Raw genomic sequence first — 19,602 nt, 5'->3', positions numbered from 1 at the left:
CCTCCTGTATACTGCCATGTGCCAGTAGTTCTCTCTTGTTCAGCATAACGTTTTCCTCAAAGGTCCTGGCTGGTGATAGCTTCTTTTGGTGTCAGTCTGTGGCAATTACTGGCTAACTTCTGTGTACGGTTTTCTGTTGCACCTAGGAGATTATTTATGTTTGTGTAGAGTACCCACTGTGTCCAGACAATGCTTTGCATTGCTTTGCACACTGGGCAGATGCGAGTAATGACCCGGAGAATGCCTATGACAAGGAATCGCAGTCCAGGACGAAAAAGTCAGGGTTCATTAGAAAAGTTGCCTGGAGTCTGTCATACATGTAAAACAAAAACGATAAAACCAGCCTTTGTCTTACTGTTCCCAGAGCCCATCCCTGCTCTTTCCTCATGGCAGCGAGACGGCTTAGACTCAGATGAGGCTCGCCTTTCCCCGCAGGCCGGTCGCTTAATTCGCCAGCTTCTGGATGAGGACAGTGATCCTATGCTGTCCCCTCGCTTCTATGCCTATGGACAGAGCCAACAGTACCTGGATGACACAGAAGTGCCTCCTTCCCCTCCCAATTCTCATTCCTTCATGAGGTGGGTTGTGATTTGCGTGTGCTGACTCTGGCACCCAGCTGTAAAGGGTTTGCACAGTTGCACCAAGCAACATCTCTTTGGATCACATACGCCGGATAGATATGCTGTGTTGGGTTTCTGTTCCTGCTGACAGGAAATCATATTTTTAGAAAAGTTCTTGGTAACTAATCATTTCTGGTTTTGTGAATTAATATCTAGGCAGTTGCTGTTGCTGAAAGAGGCTGTTACAGCATCTTTTGCTATCTGTCATTACAGAGTAGAAACATAGCTTTCTTACATCTGTGGGATTTATTTGCCTTTATTTACACAAAGTTTAAATGACCTTCTCTGTATGAAGGTGTACTGTGGCTATTTGGATAAGCTCTTCCTGCAATCTCTGCTCTTGATAGGAGGCGGAGTTCATCTTTGGGATCTTATGAAGATGACAGAGAGGACCTTACCCCTGCACAACTCACCCGGAGGATTCAGGGACTGAAGAAAAAGATCAGGAGATTTGAGGACAAATTCGAAGAGGAGAGGAAATACAGAGTGAGTCACTAGGGCTTACGCATCTGTATAGAGGGGTATGCACTAGCAACAAAGGGAAAGGACATCAGGGAAGTCTGTCAAACATACAGAGGGCTTGAAAGCTTTTATAAGGAGAAAAAAAAAAAAAGAAGAGAAAAGCTGCTGCCCAAAAAAAGAAAATATGCATTCATGCCAAGCAGATTACCTTTCCAGGCATTATGTACTATGAGTGCAGCATAAGAGATAGCCTAGTAAATTCACAGGATTTTGATCACTGCTTCAGACAGCGTGCCAAAAACACACACTCGGTGTGTAGCAATAGCTATGTTAAACTTCTCTTTGTTTATTTATTCAAGTTCAGTTTATGGGAAGCACAACTGCACATCTCATTTGCATGATGGTAATCCCAGAACACCAGTGTATTGCAGAGGGGAGCGAGCAGCCGCCTTTACTCCTGAGTAAAGAACCACAGTCAAGTGCTGCTGAGCAGTAGCAGTGTACTGTACTCTAATTATTCCTGACATGCCCTTCCGATGCACAGAAAGCTTTTTAAGGAACTAAAGCTTTGCATGTGTGCATCTTTGTGGGTGAACTAAACCACAAGGGATTGTACTGAAAGGATCTTGCCTGCAGTAGAAGAGGGTGGAAGAAATGCTCAGAGCTTGCTGTAGCCTATCATTTGGGTTATTTCAGTGTCTTTGGATGTAAGGCAGCCTTTGGTGTGGATACATGCATCCTAACGCTTCTCAAACTGTTCGTGCTGGGCTTCCTCTATTTTGGAGGTGCCCTCTTGTTAGAAAACAGTAAGCACAAGGATTCCAATGTGCATCTAGCCCACTGAGCCACTCCAACAATTTAATGTTTGCCATCAAAAGTTTAGTGTTTTCTAAAAAGAAAATCAATCTCATGATGCCCATAAGAGACAGTGTTGTGAGAGGCAGGAGCAATTAAAGCAAGATCTTAAATGAGCTGGTCAGAGGTATGCAGGTGCCAGTCAGAAGCCAGTGCCCATGCTTTATGCTGGGTTCATATTCTGTTGTACCTCTTTTTGTGACACACGCTTGTTTCAGTGGGTCTCTTCTGCTGGTTTAACACAGATTCAGCATGACTGTTCTTTTCTCCCAGCCTTCCCACAGCGACAAAGCAGCCAATCCTGAAGTGCTCAAATGGACAAATGATTTGGCCAAATTCCGAAAGCAACTCAAAGGTGAGCAGCCACCACTGGTGCACCTTCGGGGGGGCAGCTGGACTCTGCCTCATTTAAATTGGATGTTAGGCAGTGTTCCTGTCACTGTCACATTTTTAAAAAAGAAAAATCCTTCACCTTGCCCCAAATGTCCCTGTTTAGAGTCAAAACTGAAGATATCGGAGGAAGACCTTGGCCCTGTTGTGCGTCAGCGGAGCAACACGCTCCCCAAGAGCTTCGGCTCTCAGCTCGAAAAGGACGATGACAAGAAGCAAGACCTGTCAGATAAATCTGCCAAGCCTGCCGTGGAAGCAACCCTTGATTCTATCCAGAAGAAGCTTCAAGAAAAACGAACAGAGACAAATCGACCTGAAGATATTAAGGTACAATGTAGACAGATCAGATTTAGGCCTTTTAAGTACAAGTAGGTAACTCATGGCTGCACAGTCACTTGTGAAACCGCTGTGGTCTTCTATGTTTTGTCACAAAGTCTACAACCTTTACTCCTGGATCACTTGCTTTAGTTGCTTTCCCTTTGCCTTTAGTATCTGATTTTTTTTCCAGAGGTGAGTTTCTGTTGAAGCCATTGTGTGTTCTTTTTCTGATCCTTGTCTATTCCAAGTAACGTTTCGGAATTATTGCAATATTTCCTGCCCTGTATTTGGCTATTTCAGTTGTTATGTCCAAAGGCTTTTGGCAAATTCTGAGTCTTCCAGTGGTACTGGAGATTGGGTCATCTGTTTCCATCTAGTTCACTCCAAAGCTGAATGCTCTTCTTTCAGGGGGTTTTATTGCTGCTCTTCAGAATTTCATATTGAGCTCTGTTAGCTGCTGTAATGATCTCTGAGGGTTATCAGCAGGGAGGTCATTGTATCTGATGCTGCTAGTTCCTGAAGTTTGGGCAGCCTTGTAAGTGAAGTCCTTGAGTCTGCTGACATGTAAATTGTGCAGTGCTTTGTAAGAGAGGAGCAGACAGGATTATCTTTGTTTACTAGATCTGCAGAAGAACATACACACAGTGTGCATTTGGCTATTTTCTGACAATAGCAAGAATTCACAGCCTAGCCATTTAAAGAGGGCCTGTGATAGTACTTGGTGCTGTGATAGAGAGAAAAGGCTCCGCATCAGGCGAGTTCAGTGGGGGAACTCTGGCAAACTTGGTTGAGGAAGTCTTCTCCAACTGTCTGCCCTTTATTTGGCTTGGTACCCTCAGCCTGTCTGCCAGAGGTCCATAGCAGAATTGGCAGAAAGAGGTAGTCTGACTGCTCTTCAGTTCTTGGTAAAGTGTGTTTGTGGCAGTCAAAGCAAAGATGGCAAGCTTTGCAAGAGGTACTGAAGCTTATCTCAGATTTGGAGAACAAGAAAGAACATGTGTTTTGTTGTAGAACTTACACTACAGATCTAAGCTCAATAGAGGACGCCATCATTAAAAGATGCATACACTATTGTTTTTTCAAAGCACACTGATAATTGATTCCCATTATGTACATAAAATACCTTCATATGCAAAGTTTATACGGGTTTAATCTGCCTGCATTGCGCATAGGGTGCCACTCATGTTAACAGTCTCTTTTGCAATATAGATGGGAAAAGATGATTGGAAGGTAGAGATGAGTCTTCAAGACGTTAATGACAAAATGACACGACTTTGATTAGGCCACAAATCAGTACTGTTTGAGTCCAGGAATCTGACTTTTTTCTCTTCCTCCTCTCTCCCTGTGCCACTTTTCGTAGGACATGACAAGAGATCAGATAGCAGCTGAAAAGGTGGCTCTTCAAAAAGCTTTGCTGTATTACGAAAGCATTCATGGCAGACCGGTACGTACAGCAGCGTGGGTTTTTTTTTCGAAGTACATCTTTATATGTCTTTGTCTATGCTAAATGATCCCCCTAATGCTCCTTTGACGTCACAGTCACTGGAACTTCTCACTGTTCAAACCACACATGCATCCTCTAATCCACCTCCCTGATCCTTCACTATCTCTGCTACTGAGGAGTCTGTTCTCAGCAAGGTGTTGTCTGAACAGAGCACTGGGTTTGGCGGATACCTGTAGGACTGAGCCTACAGGCTGAATGAGGCTGAATGTGCGTTATTTTGGCATCGCACTCCCCAGGATCTACAGACATCCAGTTTGTGGCCCAGCTGACTCACCAGGTTTGCCAGGGATACAGTCTGCACTGTACAGTCCCTTGTGCAGTCAGGAATTTTGCCATTTGCAATTATTAATGGCTAACTGGGAGGACAGGCGTGCATACATTCTTAGAGGAGCTACAGCGTATTTCTCCCGGCACCTTGCTGTTTGCAGGGAGGCACCCGCACCTTGCTGTTCGCACAATCCACTTGTGCCAAAGGATTTGTGAAACAGTTTGTCTCCTGAGCATCACAGCATAAGTTGATTTCATTCTTCCCCTGAGAAACAGATGTTTTTTTCCATGTGCTGGTGGAAGGGAAGGGCATGAGGTTTGATCTTAACAAAGGAAAATTATTTGTGAAGACAGAGAATTAAGTATTGTGTACTGTTGATCCCTGCCATGGCAGAAACATAGTGGCTTCCAGGCCACCAAGTTGGCTTTGTATGAATCCCTTCTCCTCTTTCACTGATGACATTATAATCTTTGCTACCAGCTGTATAGGTAAAGCAACTTAATTTCAGAGTGGTGCTAATCCCTTCAGCAGTGGCTTGGGAGCAGCAAATTACTGCTTATAAGGAGTACTTGATTAGTGCAGCTGACAAATCTGTCATTCTGCTGCTGCATGGGAGTCCTGATCTCTTCCTTCCTTTTGCTCCTGAATTATTTCCTCCTTTGACCATTGTTTTAAAAAAGTTTCGCTGATTTATTTAAACACCTTCATGAAGTGCTAATATTCTACAGTTGCATATACCAGCAGCTGAAAACAGCATAGTTGTAGAAGAGGACATGCAGTTTTATTATTGTGTAAAATAGCAAAAGGCCAGCACAAGGGAATCTACTTACCCTTCTCTGTCTTCTCCATGAGACTGGGTCTGGTTTTGCTGCTTTTGCGATGATATAAATCAACAGGTGGCATCTCGTTGAAGTGAACCCACTTCAATCTGTTTAAAAAGAGAACAAGCCCAGAGTCTAGCTTGTCAGCATACCTTTTGTTTTTTCTCCCCTTTCTGATGCTTTATTTATACAACTGCTTTTTATTTTTTTTGTTTTTAAGTAAGCAGCCTATACCTAGCAACACTGAACTGCAGGGCAAGGAAGACTGCAGCTGATCAGCTTTTGCTGTTCACAGCTCCTGGCACTGCAGCAGTGGAAAAGTACTGAGAGCTTGAGGAGAATGGGGATAGTTCAGCCAAGTGTTTTTTTTTTTTTTTTCTTAAAGATATTTAACTGAACTAGAAAAACAATGGAGCTCAGATTTGTTGTGCAACTGGGTCTTTCTGCACCAGTGATAGATGAACCTGCAAAGGTGAAACTGAACTGTTTCAGTTAAGCCAAAAAGTCCATCTCTGCAGAAATTCTCGAGCTGCTCTAACAATGCAAGCAACAGCCTGTTCCTCAGCTGCTGCTCTTTTGCCATGTGGAGTGTGCCCCAGAGTTGTGTCAAAGGCTCCATTATTCCAACAGTCTTTTTGCATTTTGATGTTCTCCCAAAGTATACTCAGGTTTTGCTGGTATGACTTGTGTTTACCTAGTGAGACAGTTTGCCCATGTGCTAAACGTTTTCGTTCAGAGTCTGCTTTCTGTTAAGTGTGCTGGTGTAAGTCTGCAGGGCTGACTCAGGCCCCATACACTTAAATTCAATGCCTAAATTAATTCACTGTGTTCTTCCTCCATACTGATATTCAGATACTGAAGCATGTTATTTATTTTTTCCATTCGTCAACATACCTAAGGATTTTTTGCTCATTCCAAGGCTTATGTTTGTTTTTCTGTACAGAACCATGTCAGGGGGGTTGGAACTAGATGATCTTTAAGGTCCCTCCCAACCCAAACCATTCTAAGATTCTATTTGTTGACTTTGAAATGTCATTAATTGAAGGTTTGGTTCTCAGCCTCAGGATAGTCCTTTGGGTTTTTTTAAGTAACAGACTGAGCCGACAATAGTAGCGTGCCTCCTGTTCTACTAACTGCTAACCTAGTAAAGCTAGGAACAAGATAATGCATATATATAGAGAGAGAGAGGCCACTCGGTTTCTCCACTTGTATGCTTGATTGGTTGCAAAGAAATGTCCTAAGTTGGAGGCAACTTGCTAACCAGTGCAGTTGAATGCCAACGCGTCAACATGAAACTCAATACAGAGAGGACTGACTGAATTGTTTGATGCTGCTCACATCCCTCTAATCCACGCGAGCTGCTTACTCAACAAACAGCCAGCTTGAGGCTATCCGATATTGGAGCCAGCCTGCACTTTGGAGGTGTGGGACGTGCAGGCCCTAGAGCTCTGACTGCCCATCTATATGCCCCTTATCAGGCTTGGGGATGTTTGCATTAAACCTAGAAAGGGAAAAAAGGTCTTCCTTCTTTTTCCTCCCTGTTGGTCTGCCCCCAGCATAGGAAATAGGCTTGGTTATCAAGAGGTTATCAACGCTACCTCCAGATTCTTAGGAGTTCATCCCTGCCAGTCCCACTCCTGGCAATACTTACGGCTCTTCTGCCCCTTGCGAACCAACACCCTCTACTGCTCCGGAGGGAAGATGTGAAAGCTTTAGAAAGCTCACTCCAGTGAAAGTCAACCGTAGACAAAATAAAATACAGCTAATTTTAAAACTTCCTCTCTGTCTCAACCTGTATTGCCTTCCCTCCTATTTCTGTTGGAGAAAGGGAGACTGTACAAAGCTTGCTAGGGGTTGATGTTGATTTTTTTTTATGGCAGCTGTTCAGATGCTCTGATGATCAGCAGCAGTAAAAAGCTTTGAGGAAGATAGGCATGACATCAGAATCAGTTAAAGCTTCCCCTCATAAGAGCTTTATAATCTAAAGTTAGACAAAAGATCTAATTGGAAGGACAGTCATAGAATGTGGGTCAGACAGTGCTGAATACAAAGAAAGATGATGACCAGGTTGGTTCTACTGAGTATTTTGTTTGTTTTGTTACAACAGGGTTAGAAAACAAGCATTGAAGAGATAAAACCCAACTTCCTCACAACTAGTACTTAGCTGGCCAGACCTTTGCTTTCCCACACTAACTGCTGTCTGCTAGGTCTTCCCTTCTCCTGCACTGTCAGTGCTGCTGAGATTTTCAGTTTAGCTTGGATCTAAAAGAAGAACAGAAATGAACACTCACAGTTTGCAACACTCTCAAACTGAGGAGGGAGCACGACACACAGCTAGGAGGAATGAAGTTAGGGACAGAGCAATGTATGGAAGGCTTGGGGTGGGTATCACAGCACTATTCTGTCTTCTCTATGCCACACAGCCCTGGCACCTTCATCCCTTCTCAGCTTTGTGGTAACTTCTCCCCAGCAAGGTTGACTGGGAGGAAGGGTGGCGCAGAAGGGTAGGGGATTAAAAAGATGAAGAACTGATGGCTTGGACAGGAAATTAAGAGGAATAGCAAAGCCAGAAAGTCATCTTTTGTGAAATCCATAGTTTAACCTACCCTGGGGAAGTCTCCTTTCATTGCAGTATCCAGTCATTGCAGCTCCTTTCTCTTTTTCTGGGTCATTAACACTGCCTCTGAGCTCCCAGCCACAAGAATAAGGGTGGGAAACCTCATGTTGTGCCTTAAAATAGTAGACGTGATTACAAGCACAGACAGCTGCCTCTATGGGTCATTTTGTGCTGTGGATGTATGATACCTGGGTTGGTCATTTAAACCACCTGTCTCATATGTCCACATTACAAGACACTCCACAGCTTGGGTGCTGCTTCATCTGGCCCCTGGGACAGGAGATGCAATGACATACACAGGCACTTGCATTACCAGTTTCAGGGCTAATGCTGCTAACCTGTCATCCTCATGAAATTCCCTTCCCTTCAAGCCCCCTCTGACTGACAGCGATCACAGGCACGTGCATTGTAGAGTAGACTATCTGCTGCAGGCTTCATGGGTCTCGCTTCTTTTTCCTTTTCAGGTTACCAAAAATGAACGACAGGTGATGAAGCCATTGTATGACAGGTATCGCTTGGTCAAGCAGATCCTCTCCAGAGCCAACACCATCCCTATCATCGTGAGTAGAGCATTCTTTTGGGGGCTATTTTTTTTGTTTTGGAGCTGAGGAAACAGGAATCACCACACTTTCGCATACCACACAGTCACTAAGGCCAAGTCCCAGCCTCCCTTATCACTCAAAGACCAAGCAAATGAATGAGTCAATGACACACCATATACTGAAGTCGGGCAAAGCTGCTCCAGGGACTCTAGTGCCTCCTGATGAGCCATGGGGCACATCTCACCTTGTGTTGTTTCTCCTTTCCATTGGGCTGCTGCTGTTATTTCATCATCTTGTGTTTGGCTACAGCCTCACTTCCCTTTCCTTACCAATCCACTCTGAGCTGTAGGTCTTCCATGCTGCTTGGTTATGCAGGATTGTATGTCAGGAACACAGACTTGTATGGGTCCCATAGAAGATGTCAGTCTCCCCGGCTGAGAGAAAGGGCCAACCGTCTCTTAACACTTCTTTTGTATTAAAGAGTTCCTGCAAGTGGTGGATATTCCCTCATTCAAGGTGGTGCATTGGCAAGGAGGCACTGCCACCAGCAAGGAATCCAGTGCACCCCTCTAGGGAGCAAATGCACTATGTCTGATTTTAGACAAATTGTGTAGGCCACTTTTTAAAAATTATTTGGTCTAAAAAATACACACAGAATACTTTTAGCCTGTCTATAGAAAGATAATTGTTTTATCATGGTTCCTGTTTACTCTGTCTGTCATGTATGATCCTTTACTTTTTTTTTTTTTTTTTTTTGCTGTTTCCTAGCAGTGCTCATATGCTGGCCACTTTTCGTAGACTGCCAGTGAAGTGAATGGACTGACACAGCATTACTCATTGCAGTCGCACTCAGAAGTGGGGTTTTTTTCTGCAAATAGTGGGAGGTGGTCCTGTAGTTAAAACAAAACAAAAAGCTATTCCTCTTTGAATGTGCAAAGTACTCCCCAAAATGTGTGCTGTGAAGACAGTGCTTGGCAATCAAGAAGGAAGAAACGGTGTAGCTGTGCATTGGGCAGTTTAATACAAAGCTCTCAAAAGAGAGCTCGGGTCCTGTTCAGACACAAAGCTGAAATTGCATGGTGGCTAGCAGAAGAGAAGACAAGACTGGCTTTCCCCAGCTTCTCGCTGAGAACAGCGAGAAGCTCGTGCAGACGCAGGATACATTTGAAAATCCATCGCTACATCATTAGGCATCTCAGTGGGAAATCAGGCTCCTGGAAAGCCAGCCTGGAGAGTCTAGCTGGGCTTACAGTGTAGCTCTGGAGACCCAACCAAATGGGGTGTGTTGTATGGGCCTCGGGCTGGGGATTATTTTCTTGCAGCCTTTATTTTGTAGTTCCTGCCCAGCTAGTATTCCAGCATCCAAGGCTTTTTCTTAAAAGTGTTTGGCAGTCATGTCCCCTTGCTAAGCAACATCCTGAGAGAAAACAGCCTAAGGTTCAGGGGGTTTGCCAGGCATGTTCTTCTTCCTTAGGAAATAGATTGCTCCTGATGGTCCAGTGATGAGCTAAGAGTGAATGTGTGGGTGAGAATGAGCTGAGAGCAGGTGGTGGAGGAGAAAGGGGTTCATAATGTAACATACTTGTTAACACCTGTCACAGGGTTCCCCCTCCAGCAAGCGGAGAAGCCCTTTGCTGCAGCCAATTATCGAGGGTGAAACAGCTTCCTTCTTCAAGGAGATAAAGGTGAAGACCTCCAGCTGCTAACTAATTGCTCAATTTGCATCAATTTTCCCCTTATACCAATGAAAGAGAATGATTGATTGATTTTTTTTTTTCCCATCAGTGTTGATTTTTTGCAGTGTCCTCCTGAAAAGTCAGTAGCTGCTTTAAGCCTCACCAGTTCTGATCAAATTCTTCCCTTGTTGTAGATAAGACTACAGTTTTTCCTTGGCTTTGCGTTCTTTCCCGTCCTTTTCCTTCCCCCTCCGCCTGCACATAATATATTTATTTTGCTTTCTAAAAAAAAAATCAAACACAATTACCTTTGTACCTTGCTTTTTTCTTGCTTTCCTCCTTTCTTTTTAATGACACTAACTTGTTTTGCGGTAGTTTCTCTCACTCCAAAGCTCTGTGGCTTGCACACAGCACCATGGCAGGAATGAGCTCTCACAAAACTAACACTCACACGTGGAGCCAACCGGGGCACTTACAGGACCCATACCTACTCCCATTCACATGCTTATTTTACCCAGGACGCTTTGTCACCACCTTGTGAAGGGTATTTCTAACCAAGTCACATGAGAATGAAAGTAAGAACAACTCAGTTCTGCTAGTTAACACTTGGTCAGATTTGGATGGCAGGATTGTCATGTTTCTTTCTCATGCTGCTGCACAGAAGTAATTTTTGGTGGTGAAGGCTGCTACCACGTTGAGCCGCCTTCTCCTGAGAAGGGAAGTCCGATGGTTGACGAGGACACACAGCATGGAGCTGGGCCCTGGCTTGCTTTTATTACCCCTGCAATGTAACGGGAAAAAATTGCTTCAACACACTTGGGTCATTTATCCATTATCCAGACTGAGGTTGGTTAATGGTGTAAATACTGCAGAACTAGACATGCAAGGTGATTTGGTTATTAGGCAATTACAGTAGATTGTATATTAATGGGCTATTCAAGGCATATATTCATCAAAACCAGATTGCAGACTGAAGGTGTTAAGCTGCTGTGGGAGGCGGGTTAATCACCACCAAGCTCTCAGCATTTTCTAGAAAACTGCTGGATCAAATCTGCAGTAGTAGTGAATTTTTCTTTGTTTTGGTTTGGTTTTTTATCTCTTAGTGTGTCTTCTGTTTTTCACCTGTGCATGCACCCAGGGTCAAAACTTACAGCTATGTAAGTTATGGCGATCTGTGATGACCAGCGTGGCTGGTGCTGCGTCAGTGTCCTGCAGGGAGTACAAACCTTGAGAGGTGTCTGACCGAAGATCAGGGTGACAGCCTTAAGCCCTTTAACACTTACATGCCTGTTAATGGTTAAGTGGGGCCCTGTGAAGCTGCATGTGGCAGCTTTGCACTGAAGTCCACTCAAAACCAAAGAGAGCAAATTGCCAAAAGGCCTCAAAACTTAGCCCCTGCATAGGTCCACTATGGGCAGAGCACTACTGATCTTCATGGGTCCTGACAATGTTGGGGGTTTTTTTCTTTTTTTTTCTTCTTTTTTCTTCTTTTTTAAGCATTTAGGAGAGTTGGATAAAAGCTTGAAAGGACATTTGAGGAGAAGCCTTACCAAACATTTGGGTACAATATCTTGAATATCGTCTGTGTTGAAACAAACCTTGGGAAGCTTGCTTGCTGGGAGAGCTGATGATGGGATGCACTAGAGATTTTATATTCATAACTCTGGAAAACGTAAATGTCTCATGGTTGCCTAAAGATCCAAGCAGGTGCAAGCCGAATGGATCTAGTCAATGAAGATCATTCTGGTTTGAGGTGTAAATGCCAGTGCAGGTTTAAAATAAGATTCCCGCATGAGACTTGTTTAAGGTGAAGGCCTTGGCCGTTTCCATTGGAGTTCTCACTAAGAATCCTTTTAATTTGCTCCTTCATTTTAAGCAGCAAAATGCTTTAAGAGGTCTTGTGACAGCCAGATGTAGTGTTTTGGCACTGAGGTCTAAACAAGTGAAATTTCTACACTGTCTTTTCCTCCCACGGGCTTCTGTTGGCAGGAGGCTTGTTCCTGAGCTCTGGGCCAGAGTCATCCTGGCTGGCTTGGGCAGCGCACTGGTGCCCTGGAGTGAGGCAAGCAAGACGGGCTCATGGACATCTGTGGGGAAGACACTTTGCATCTGTCCTCGGGAGCAGTTTGTCACGCTGCTTGGGAAAATTGTCCCTTTCCTTTCTCTCCAGAAGGGGAATCCAGAAGCAACTTGCTCTCCCAGGAAAGGGCACGGGAGCTCCTCCTTTGCTGCTGGAGAGATTCCCCTAAAATAAAGCGTGCTGGTTTTACTGCTTAGATTGATTTAGCGAATCCTCCTTCCTGCCACAGCAGGATTGGTGTTCTCCTGCTTCGGTCCTAGTTGCCCTGACCTGGCAGGGCAGGACAGCATGGCTGGGGACTGGTAGATGTCAGTGAGCGGCAGTCTGCCCTCCCCAGCCCAGCCTGAAGTTGTTCGCAGGGTTTAAGGACAGTACCTGGCTGCTGTTTTATGCCTTCTGTTTAAACTGCGTAGTTAACGTCTGGATAAACGGTCTTACCTAACCATATGCTAAATATTGCTTTAACTTTCACAAGTTCCCTGCTGATTTTCCTGAGATTTTTTTTCAGACTTCTCTGTATCTTTTATTATTGTTATTACTGAAAACTTCTTCCCAGCTAATCTGTTTTTTCATCCTCAAGCCTCCATCTTGGTTGTAATCCTCAGCCTGTGGCTTTGCATTGCATTTTCATGGCCTAGAGCTTTAACACAAAAAGAAAAACTCTGGGCAGACTCTGATTTCATGTAAATGTATGCATTTATAAAATTATTGACTTTGCGGATTTAATGGGACTATGCCAGGTCCTAGTGTTACTTTCTCCCTTTTGCTTGAAATATGGGACCAATCTCTTAGGAATAATTGAACTATTCACAAGAAATCACATGGGGAAAAAAGTGAAGAAAATGGCTTCTTTTGGTCCCAGTGCAACAATATATTTTTGTATGCACTTGAAAACTTCAGTGATATTAGCCTTCCAAAAGCTTTTAAAGGTATGCATGTGCTTAGATCCTTCCTGGCTAGAGTTACACGGTAGTAAAATAAATATATATACACATGCATACGTATTTAAGAGACTGTCCGTTTACTATCTCCCTCTAATGCTCATTCCTTATATTAAGGTTGAAAAGTGCCTTCTAGAAATGCCTCTGTAAGTGAGAGAAAACTGGGCCCTGTTCCCTGGAAACCCAAATGATTTCTGGACAGTGTTACAGGACAAGCCCTGCAATTGAGAACACTATGAATTAGCAAGTACCAAGTGCAGCAGAGACTTCCAAATCTTGTGCCTATAAATTTTGCAAAAACTTTGAACGCAACCCATCCATCAGTGTACTTTGGGGAAATTGCACTGGGCAGATTGTTTCCACTCCAATTTTTAGTGTATTCCAGCTAAATGGTACAGAGCTGATGCCAGGAGCAGCAATCCTTTTACAGTCAATCATATCCCACATTTGCGCCACTGAAGGACTGATCTGAGCTCATTGGTACCATTGTACAGACATTTGAGGTCTTGCGTTCAGCCATTAGAGAGAGCTGTTGAGCTGCATCTATTGAGAGAATATTTCACATTTTAATCTGGCAATCTTTATGCTGCCAGGTGTATTTGTTAGGGAAACACAGAGGATGGCTGGTATGCTTTAGGCAGTATGCATAATGACTGTAAGTGTTTTTATTTACATGAGAATACATAAACTAAGGCAACAGGTTGCTAAGAACCCCAGGTATTTTTTCACGCAGTTTTGTTGGCTTCTGTCTCCTTAACCAGTCTGAGTTTGGTGGTGGCAGTTTCTCTGACATGCTTTGGGTATAGGGTGTCTTACTGGTGGTCTTCTGGTGTCCTGTATTGCTTAGCAATTGAAGTGCTTGCTCTGCCTGTCCACTTCGTTTCATACCCGTTCCCCAGTGCATGTGGTGAAAGGAGGTACCTGTTTTTCTGAGAAGGGAAGCAGTAACCTATTCCGTTACGGGGGTGCTCTGTCCCTCTCTGTAGGAGGAAGAGGAGGGGTCCGAGGAGGACAGCAATGTGAAGCCAGATTTCACCATTACCATGAAAACAGATTTCAACGTGCGTAGCTTCTTGGATCAACTAGAAGATGATGCTGACGGCTTTGTTTCCCCGGTGGATGATAAGATGCCATCTAGGAGCAATCAGGATATGGGGCTTTCAAATCTTCATGAAGCATCCATGTATGTTGAATTCGCAGGCAGCTTCAAAAAGTTATTTCTTGCTAAGATAGCATTTTATTTGTCAGCAAAGTGTCTAGATTTTAATTTTTTTTACATTTATGTTCTGAGTCAGAAGTTTTTGCCTTTTATTTTTAAATGCATTAGACCCTCATATGAAAGGTTTGGGAAGAAACTACCTTGTTCCGATACTGATATTTGGCTTCTGTATCCTTGGAATCTTAACACTACCTCCACTTCACCAGTGAAGCTCCACTTCACCAGTGGCAAGGCTTTATCACGTAAACAACCCTGTACTCGACAAGGTTTTTCAGGTTTTGGAGAGGTCAAGTTTGAACTAGCTTTGCTAATCTTAAGCACCTAGGTCTGGTGGAAGTGCACGTAGGTGGTAGCTTTAAGTCATGGCCATTGATTCTTGATTCTATAGAAGTCACCAAAACCAGACCCATCTTATAGAATCATAGAACAGTTCAGGTTGGAAGGGACCTGAAAAATCATCTAGTCCCAACCCCCCTGCCGTGGGTAGAGACACCTCCCACTAGACCAGGCTGCTCAAAGCCCCATCCAGCCTGGCCTTGAGCACTTCCAGGGATGGGGCATCCACAGCTTCTTCTCTGGGCAACCTGTGCCAGTGCCTCACCACCCTCACAGTAAAGAATTTCTCCTAAATCTAATCTAAATCTACCCTCTTTCAGCAATTGAGTTTCACAGAAGTTAATGGTGAACTGCAAAATATGCCCTTGACCTCCTTAGAGGCTTCAACTTAACTCTAGGATTGTTTTGCTGAACTAAATTCAGAGAGCTTTTTGTTTCAAGTAACATCAGGTTGCCAGACCGGCTTGCAGGAGCAGCTCCATTGCTTGGCATAGGTACAACCATACATTTGTGGAGTTACTGTATGTTTCCTGTTATAATTGTGTACATATGTATAATCTTGTTTATATTTAAACCCAACAGCCCTGAACTGTTAGAGCAGCTCCAAGAAGTCAGGGAAGAAAAAAAGCGAATCAGAAAAAAATTGAGAGACTTTGAAGATAATTTTTTCCGACAAAATGGAAGGTAATAATATCTCAGCCGTCTCTCTGTCCTTCAGCTACTTTTAATCTGTTTGGCATCTACAAAGACCTCCAAATATGGAAAGTTACTGGAACTCACTATTACATATTTCTTCATCATCGGTGTTTTACCCACATTCATTACAGTTGCCCATTAAAATTAATTACTCCCCCCTCCCCCAAACTCTAGGAACCACAAGCAGTGGGAAGCAAAAGTACAGATTGTGAAAATTCAGCTGCTTCTAGCACAACTGACAGGAACGGTGGAAGAGTTTCTCAGTGGTAGAATAATTGGGGTTTTTCCTAATGATGTATGTTTAGATTTCTGTCCTATTCTTGCTTGTCTGTAGGTATTCAGACACTAGTTTAACAAGTATGTGTAGCTGGATTTATCATTTTCAGAAAATGAGCCTGTAGAATGCTTTAATATATTTATATGCTTAAATTATCTTGTTAGTTTCTTGCCACCAGCTGTCATCCTTAAAGGTTCTTGTAAAAATCACTGAAAACTTGAGAGTTCCATGTAAGCTGAGAGAGATCTGTTCAGATATCTTCTTCCTTTTCACAAGCGTGCCTGTTCATGTAAGTGATATGGTGCCAAGCCAGGAGAAGCTGTATTTTATTTTGCCATGCTAGCAGGCTGACATTCAGGTGGCTTCTGAAACGGAAAAGGGCTCTCCTGTCTTTTCTTCAACTGTTGTGTAGAGGCTGACAATTTCAGAGAAGTAGGACGTGCTTTCAAATAAGGTTTTGCATTTGAAACTGTGGGATTGTGTTCAGCCTCAATACACAAGTGTCCCACACTTTGTTGGAGCAGGGGTTTTGCCCCTCTCTTTTTTTCCCTCAAAGGATTAAAGTTTTGGTTTTGTTCCCCGATGGGGAGTGGAGAGAAGCTGCTTTGTTGGTCTTGTTGAGGGACGGAGGGAGGCTGCTGAGGGAGGACGTCCTGTTACAGAAATCCTCATGACCTGCTTTTACTCCCACTAGGAACGTGCAAAAAGAAGACCGCACTCCTATGGCTGAAGAATACAACGAATACAAGCAGATTAAGGCCAAGCTGAGGCTGCTGGAGGTCCTGATCAGTAAAAGAGATATTAGCTCCAAGATCATGTAAAGGAAGAGATTGTTTTTGCCAGTAAACAAAGAAGAGAGAGCACCAAATGGACAAATGCGTGAAGTGGATGCAGCGGGAGCCTGGCTGGGGAGGCTGAGGAGCTCCCTGGGAACTGAAAGGCCATTCCCAGAGGCGGGAGGGGGAGGAAAGATGACTTTCCATCACTCTCTACACTTGCTGTTGCCCACTCGTTCTCCAGGCCTGATGCCCGAAATGGAGTTTGCCAGTGTAGGAGACATGACACTGCGCTCAGTGACTGCACTGAAGGGATCCTTCTGTTTTGATTTGCTTACATATCCTGTAATATTTAGAATATCAAAGCCAGCCATGCTATTCTGTTTTCCCGGGATATCATAGCAAGAGGCAAAGTAGGATGACTAGTGATTAAATCATCGAATAGCTTCTACTTTAGTTTAACAGGCAAGTGCCCTGACTGGTCTCATGTGAAGGCACAGGTCAGATAGCGCCAAGACTGTTCTCTTGCAGCTGCAGTAGAGATTTGCTCAGACTTTTGGCCTGACTGTTTGGAGTCTAGCATCTTCTGTTGCTCTAGATAAATGCTGTAAGAATCTCTCAGTCATTACCCAGAGCTGGTTTGAGTTACAGTTTTGCCCAGGCTTGAGTTGGGTTTTCTTCCCACTTTTTTGATGGCCAATTCAATTGAAGTAGAAGAAAGTACCTACATCTGTTTGGGATAGCAAAGGAAAATGAGCTGTGCAGCAAGGTTCTTTCCAGCTTGTTCTGCTTGGAAGGTGATACTGTAACATTATGACCATGTTTGGGCAACTGGGAAGAAAAGAGGTTTTAAAAGCTTTAAGTCAGAATCCCTTGGGGTTTTGGTAGCTGATCAGTTAAATGTCTGGTGTCAATAAACCTGGAAGATATCTGGAAGACCCACCCCATTAGTACGTGTGCTTCATCATCTGATACAAATGTAAGAGTCTGAGCTGAACAGCCCACGTGGCTGTCATACATACTCACTAGCCTAAATTTTCTTCTTTTGTGTACGCTGACAGTCAGGCTTATGTGGGCTGCAGCAATGACACTGTGATGGTGGCATCAGAGGATGGTCTTTTCTTCCCGGTGTGTATAGGTGGTATTTCAGCGCAGAGGATGCTGCAGGGAACTGAAAGCCGAGAGCCGAGCTCTGCCTGTGGAAAGGGCCTGTGTCTCAGGTGCAAGCTTTGACAAGTCAGTGTTTTCAAATTTGTTTATGACTTTCAGAAAAAAAAGTCCTGGGACACCTGATTCAGCTGCTGCCTGAAGGAGTGAAAGGCAGCACATTCAGGAATGCACCGGGTAGCTGAGGGCTCACAGTTCTGCAGTCCTGGACCACCTGGGACTCCCACTCCAGGGTCTGGTGTGCTCCAGCTCGCTCTGCCCTGGGCCAGGGATGATGTCCCAGACCCTGGTGTCCCAGGGAAAGCATTTCTGTAATGCTTTCTTTTGCATTGATGCCCTGGGCAGCTGACGTGCAGAAGCCAAACGGCTGAGATCAAATGCAGTGCCAGCTGTCAGCGCCTCACGCAAGTCGCGCTGGAGGAGGCACGAAGAGGACCCCCAGAACAACTTCTTCCCCTTCCTTCTTTATATGGGCAAGTGGGCTCACAAGTAGATACATTTGGGTTGTGGTACTTAGACTTACCCCCTTCCACTTGCCATTTGTGCTGTGTTAATTCTTGCCAAAACTGATGCTGAGGGTGTTTCCGTCACTTCAGGATCCCAGAAACACTTCAAAGGCAACCTTCTCCTTTGCACATGCCCGTTACTGGTCTGGATGGGTAAGGCACCGATGTGCGTGCGTTAGTGAAAGCACTTAGGAGGGGGGCTCCCAGGTGGCTGGGTTTTTTCACTGATTGCAGAATTGCCCTTTCTATGTAAAGTCAGTGAAGACTGAACTTCATTATTTCCAAAGAGTCCAGAGGACTTGTGTGCTGACCCGGCCCTTGGCTCTTCAGAGATGCTGAATTTCCATCGCTTGAGGGGTGTGGGGCTGTTCCTCTGCAAAACTCAGCCTTTGAAGGTGTTAACTGGGCTGACAAACGGGCTCAAAAACCGCTTTTGAAGATGTTTGACTGGAAGGGAAGCCTGACCAGGGTAAACCCCTCTCTGAACGTGGGGACAGCCCAGGGAATGAGCGCTGTGCCTTCGTCCTGCAGCCGGCTTACGGGCTCTTCCTCTTAGAGCCCAGAGTCAGCTCTGGGCTAGTAATTTTGGGTATCGCAGCTGAGCCAAACCGTCTGCGGTGTCACTCTGCTAGTAGAAGTGTGGGGTGAGAAAGGATGTTAGGTTACCAAAAAGTCCTTCACACTGGCTCAGTTTGGTGGTGTTCGGGCCCAGTTCAGCAAGGCAAAAACGCGCGTGTGGGGAGCGTGTGCCTCGGGCTGGTCTGCCTTTGGGCTGTTGCTGAATTACGATGGCCTGGAGCTCGGGTGCTTTGCTGAATTTGGGCCTGGACATCGTCATATGGACAGAGAAGCGGTTTCTGCCCTTTCTCCGCAGTCAAACATTTTTCCAGTGGGCCGAGGCTTCCCGGGGTATGTTTTTCTCTGCTTATTTTTAAAAGCCTGTTTGCACTGTGTACTGATAAATTATCTGTTTTGCTGGGTTTTGCCCCTGACAAATCTTGATAAATGATATGTAGGGAACAGTCCATTTTATTTTTAAACTGATGAGATTGTAGCATTTTCTGATGCTTAGTTATCGCTGTTTACATGGTATATTGCTAGAATTTCAGATAGTTTATATGAAATGTAAGTACAATTATGCACTTTAGAGAGTTTATATTTTTGAACTTTGAAAGCTAAAAGTAACAAAACCTGTTAACTGAAATTGTACATTAAAAGAAAAAAGAAAAACCACACCTAGCCATCTCTCTTTTTAAACTCTTCTTAAGTCTCTCCCTGTGGGGGGAAAAAAAAAGAAAAAAAAAAACCAAACCATCATCCACCTAGTTGTGAAGGGAAGGGCTAGGAAAGGCCATTGTGGAGGAGTGAAATTTAAAATTCCAGTCCTGGAAAGACATGTACAAACGCTCAACTTTCTGTCCTGGGTTTGCAGATGACTCCCCTCTCCCGAGCCTGCACAGGAGCGCGGCTCCAAGGCCTGAGCACTAAAATGTTGTCTTTGTATCTCCCACGGATGAGTTGACTCCTCACT

General features: G+C 44.3%; 1 protein-coding gene across 8 annotated transcripts in view; it reads left to right on the top strand.

Moving 5' to 3' along the window:
- Positions 1 to 19,353, top strand: part of FAM13A (family with sequence similarity 13 member A) — a 135,298-nt gene extending 115,945 nt beyond the window's left edge. For all 8 annotated transcript variants that reach the window (XM_054202355.1, XM_054202354.1, XM_054202353.1 and 5 more), the window contains 10 exons: positions 365 to 578; positions 968 to 1,106; positions 2,211 to 2,292; positions 2,434 to 2,654; positions 4,006 to 4,089; positions 8,320 to 8,415; positions 9,999 to 10,082; positions 14,081 to 14,277; positions 15,232 to 15,333; positions 16,317 to 19,353. In XM_054202355.1, the coding sequence (XP_054058330.1) occupies positions 365 to 578; positions 968 to 1,106; positions 2,211 to 2,292; positions 2,434 to 2,654; positions 4,006 to 4,089; positions 8,320 to 8,415; positions 9,999 to 10,082; positions 14,081 to 14,277; positions 15,232 to 15,333; positions 16,317 to 16,443 (1,346 nt within the window). In that variant the 3' untranslated portion in view covers positions 16,444 to 19,353. The remainder of the gene's footprint in view (positions 1 to 364; positions 579 to 967; positions 1,107 to 2,210; positions 2,293 to 2,433; positions 2,655 to 4,005; positions 4,090 to 8,319; positions 8,416 to 9,998; positions 10,083 to 14,080; positions 14,278 to 15,231; positions 15,334 to 16,316) is intronic.
- Positions 19,354 to 19,602: the final 249 nt, after the last annotated feature.

This window comes from Rissa tridactyla, chromosome 5 (assembly GCF_028500815.1).
Source record: "Rissa tridactyla isolate bRisTri1 chromosome 5, bRisTri1.patW.cur.20221130, whole genome shotgun sequence".
NCBI classification, from domain to species: Eukaryota; Metazoa; Chordata; class Aves; order Charadriiformes; family Laridae; genus Rissa; species Rissa tridactyla.
This window is presented reverse-complemented; position numbering and strand designations above follow the sequence as displayed.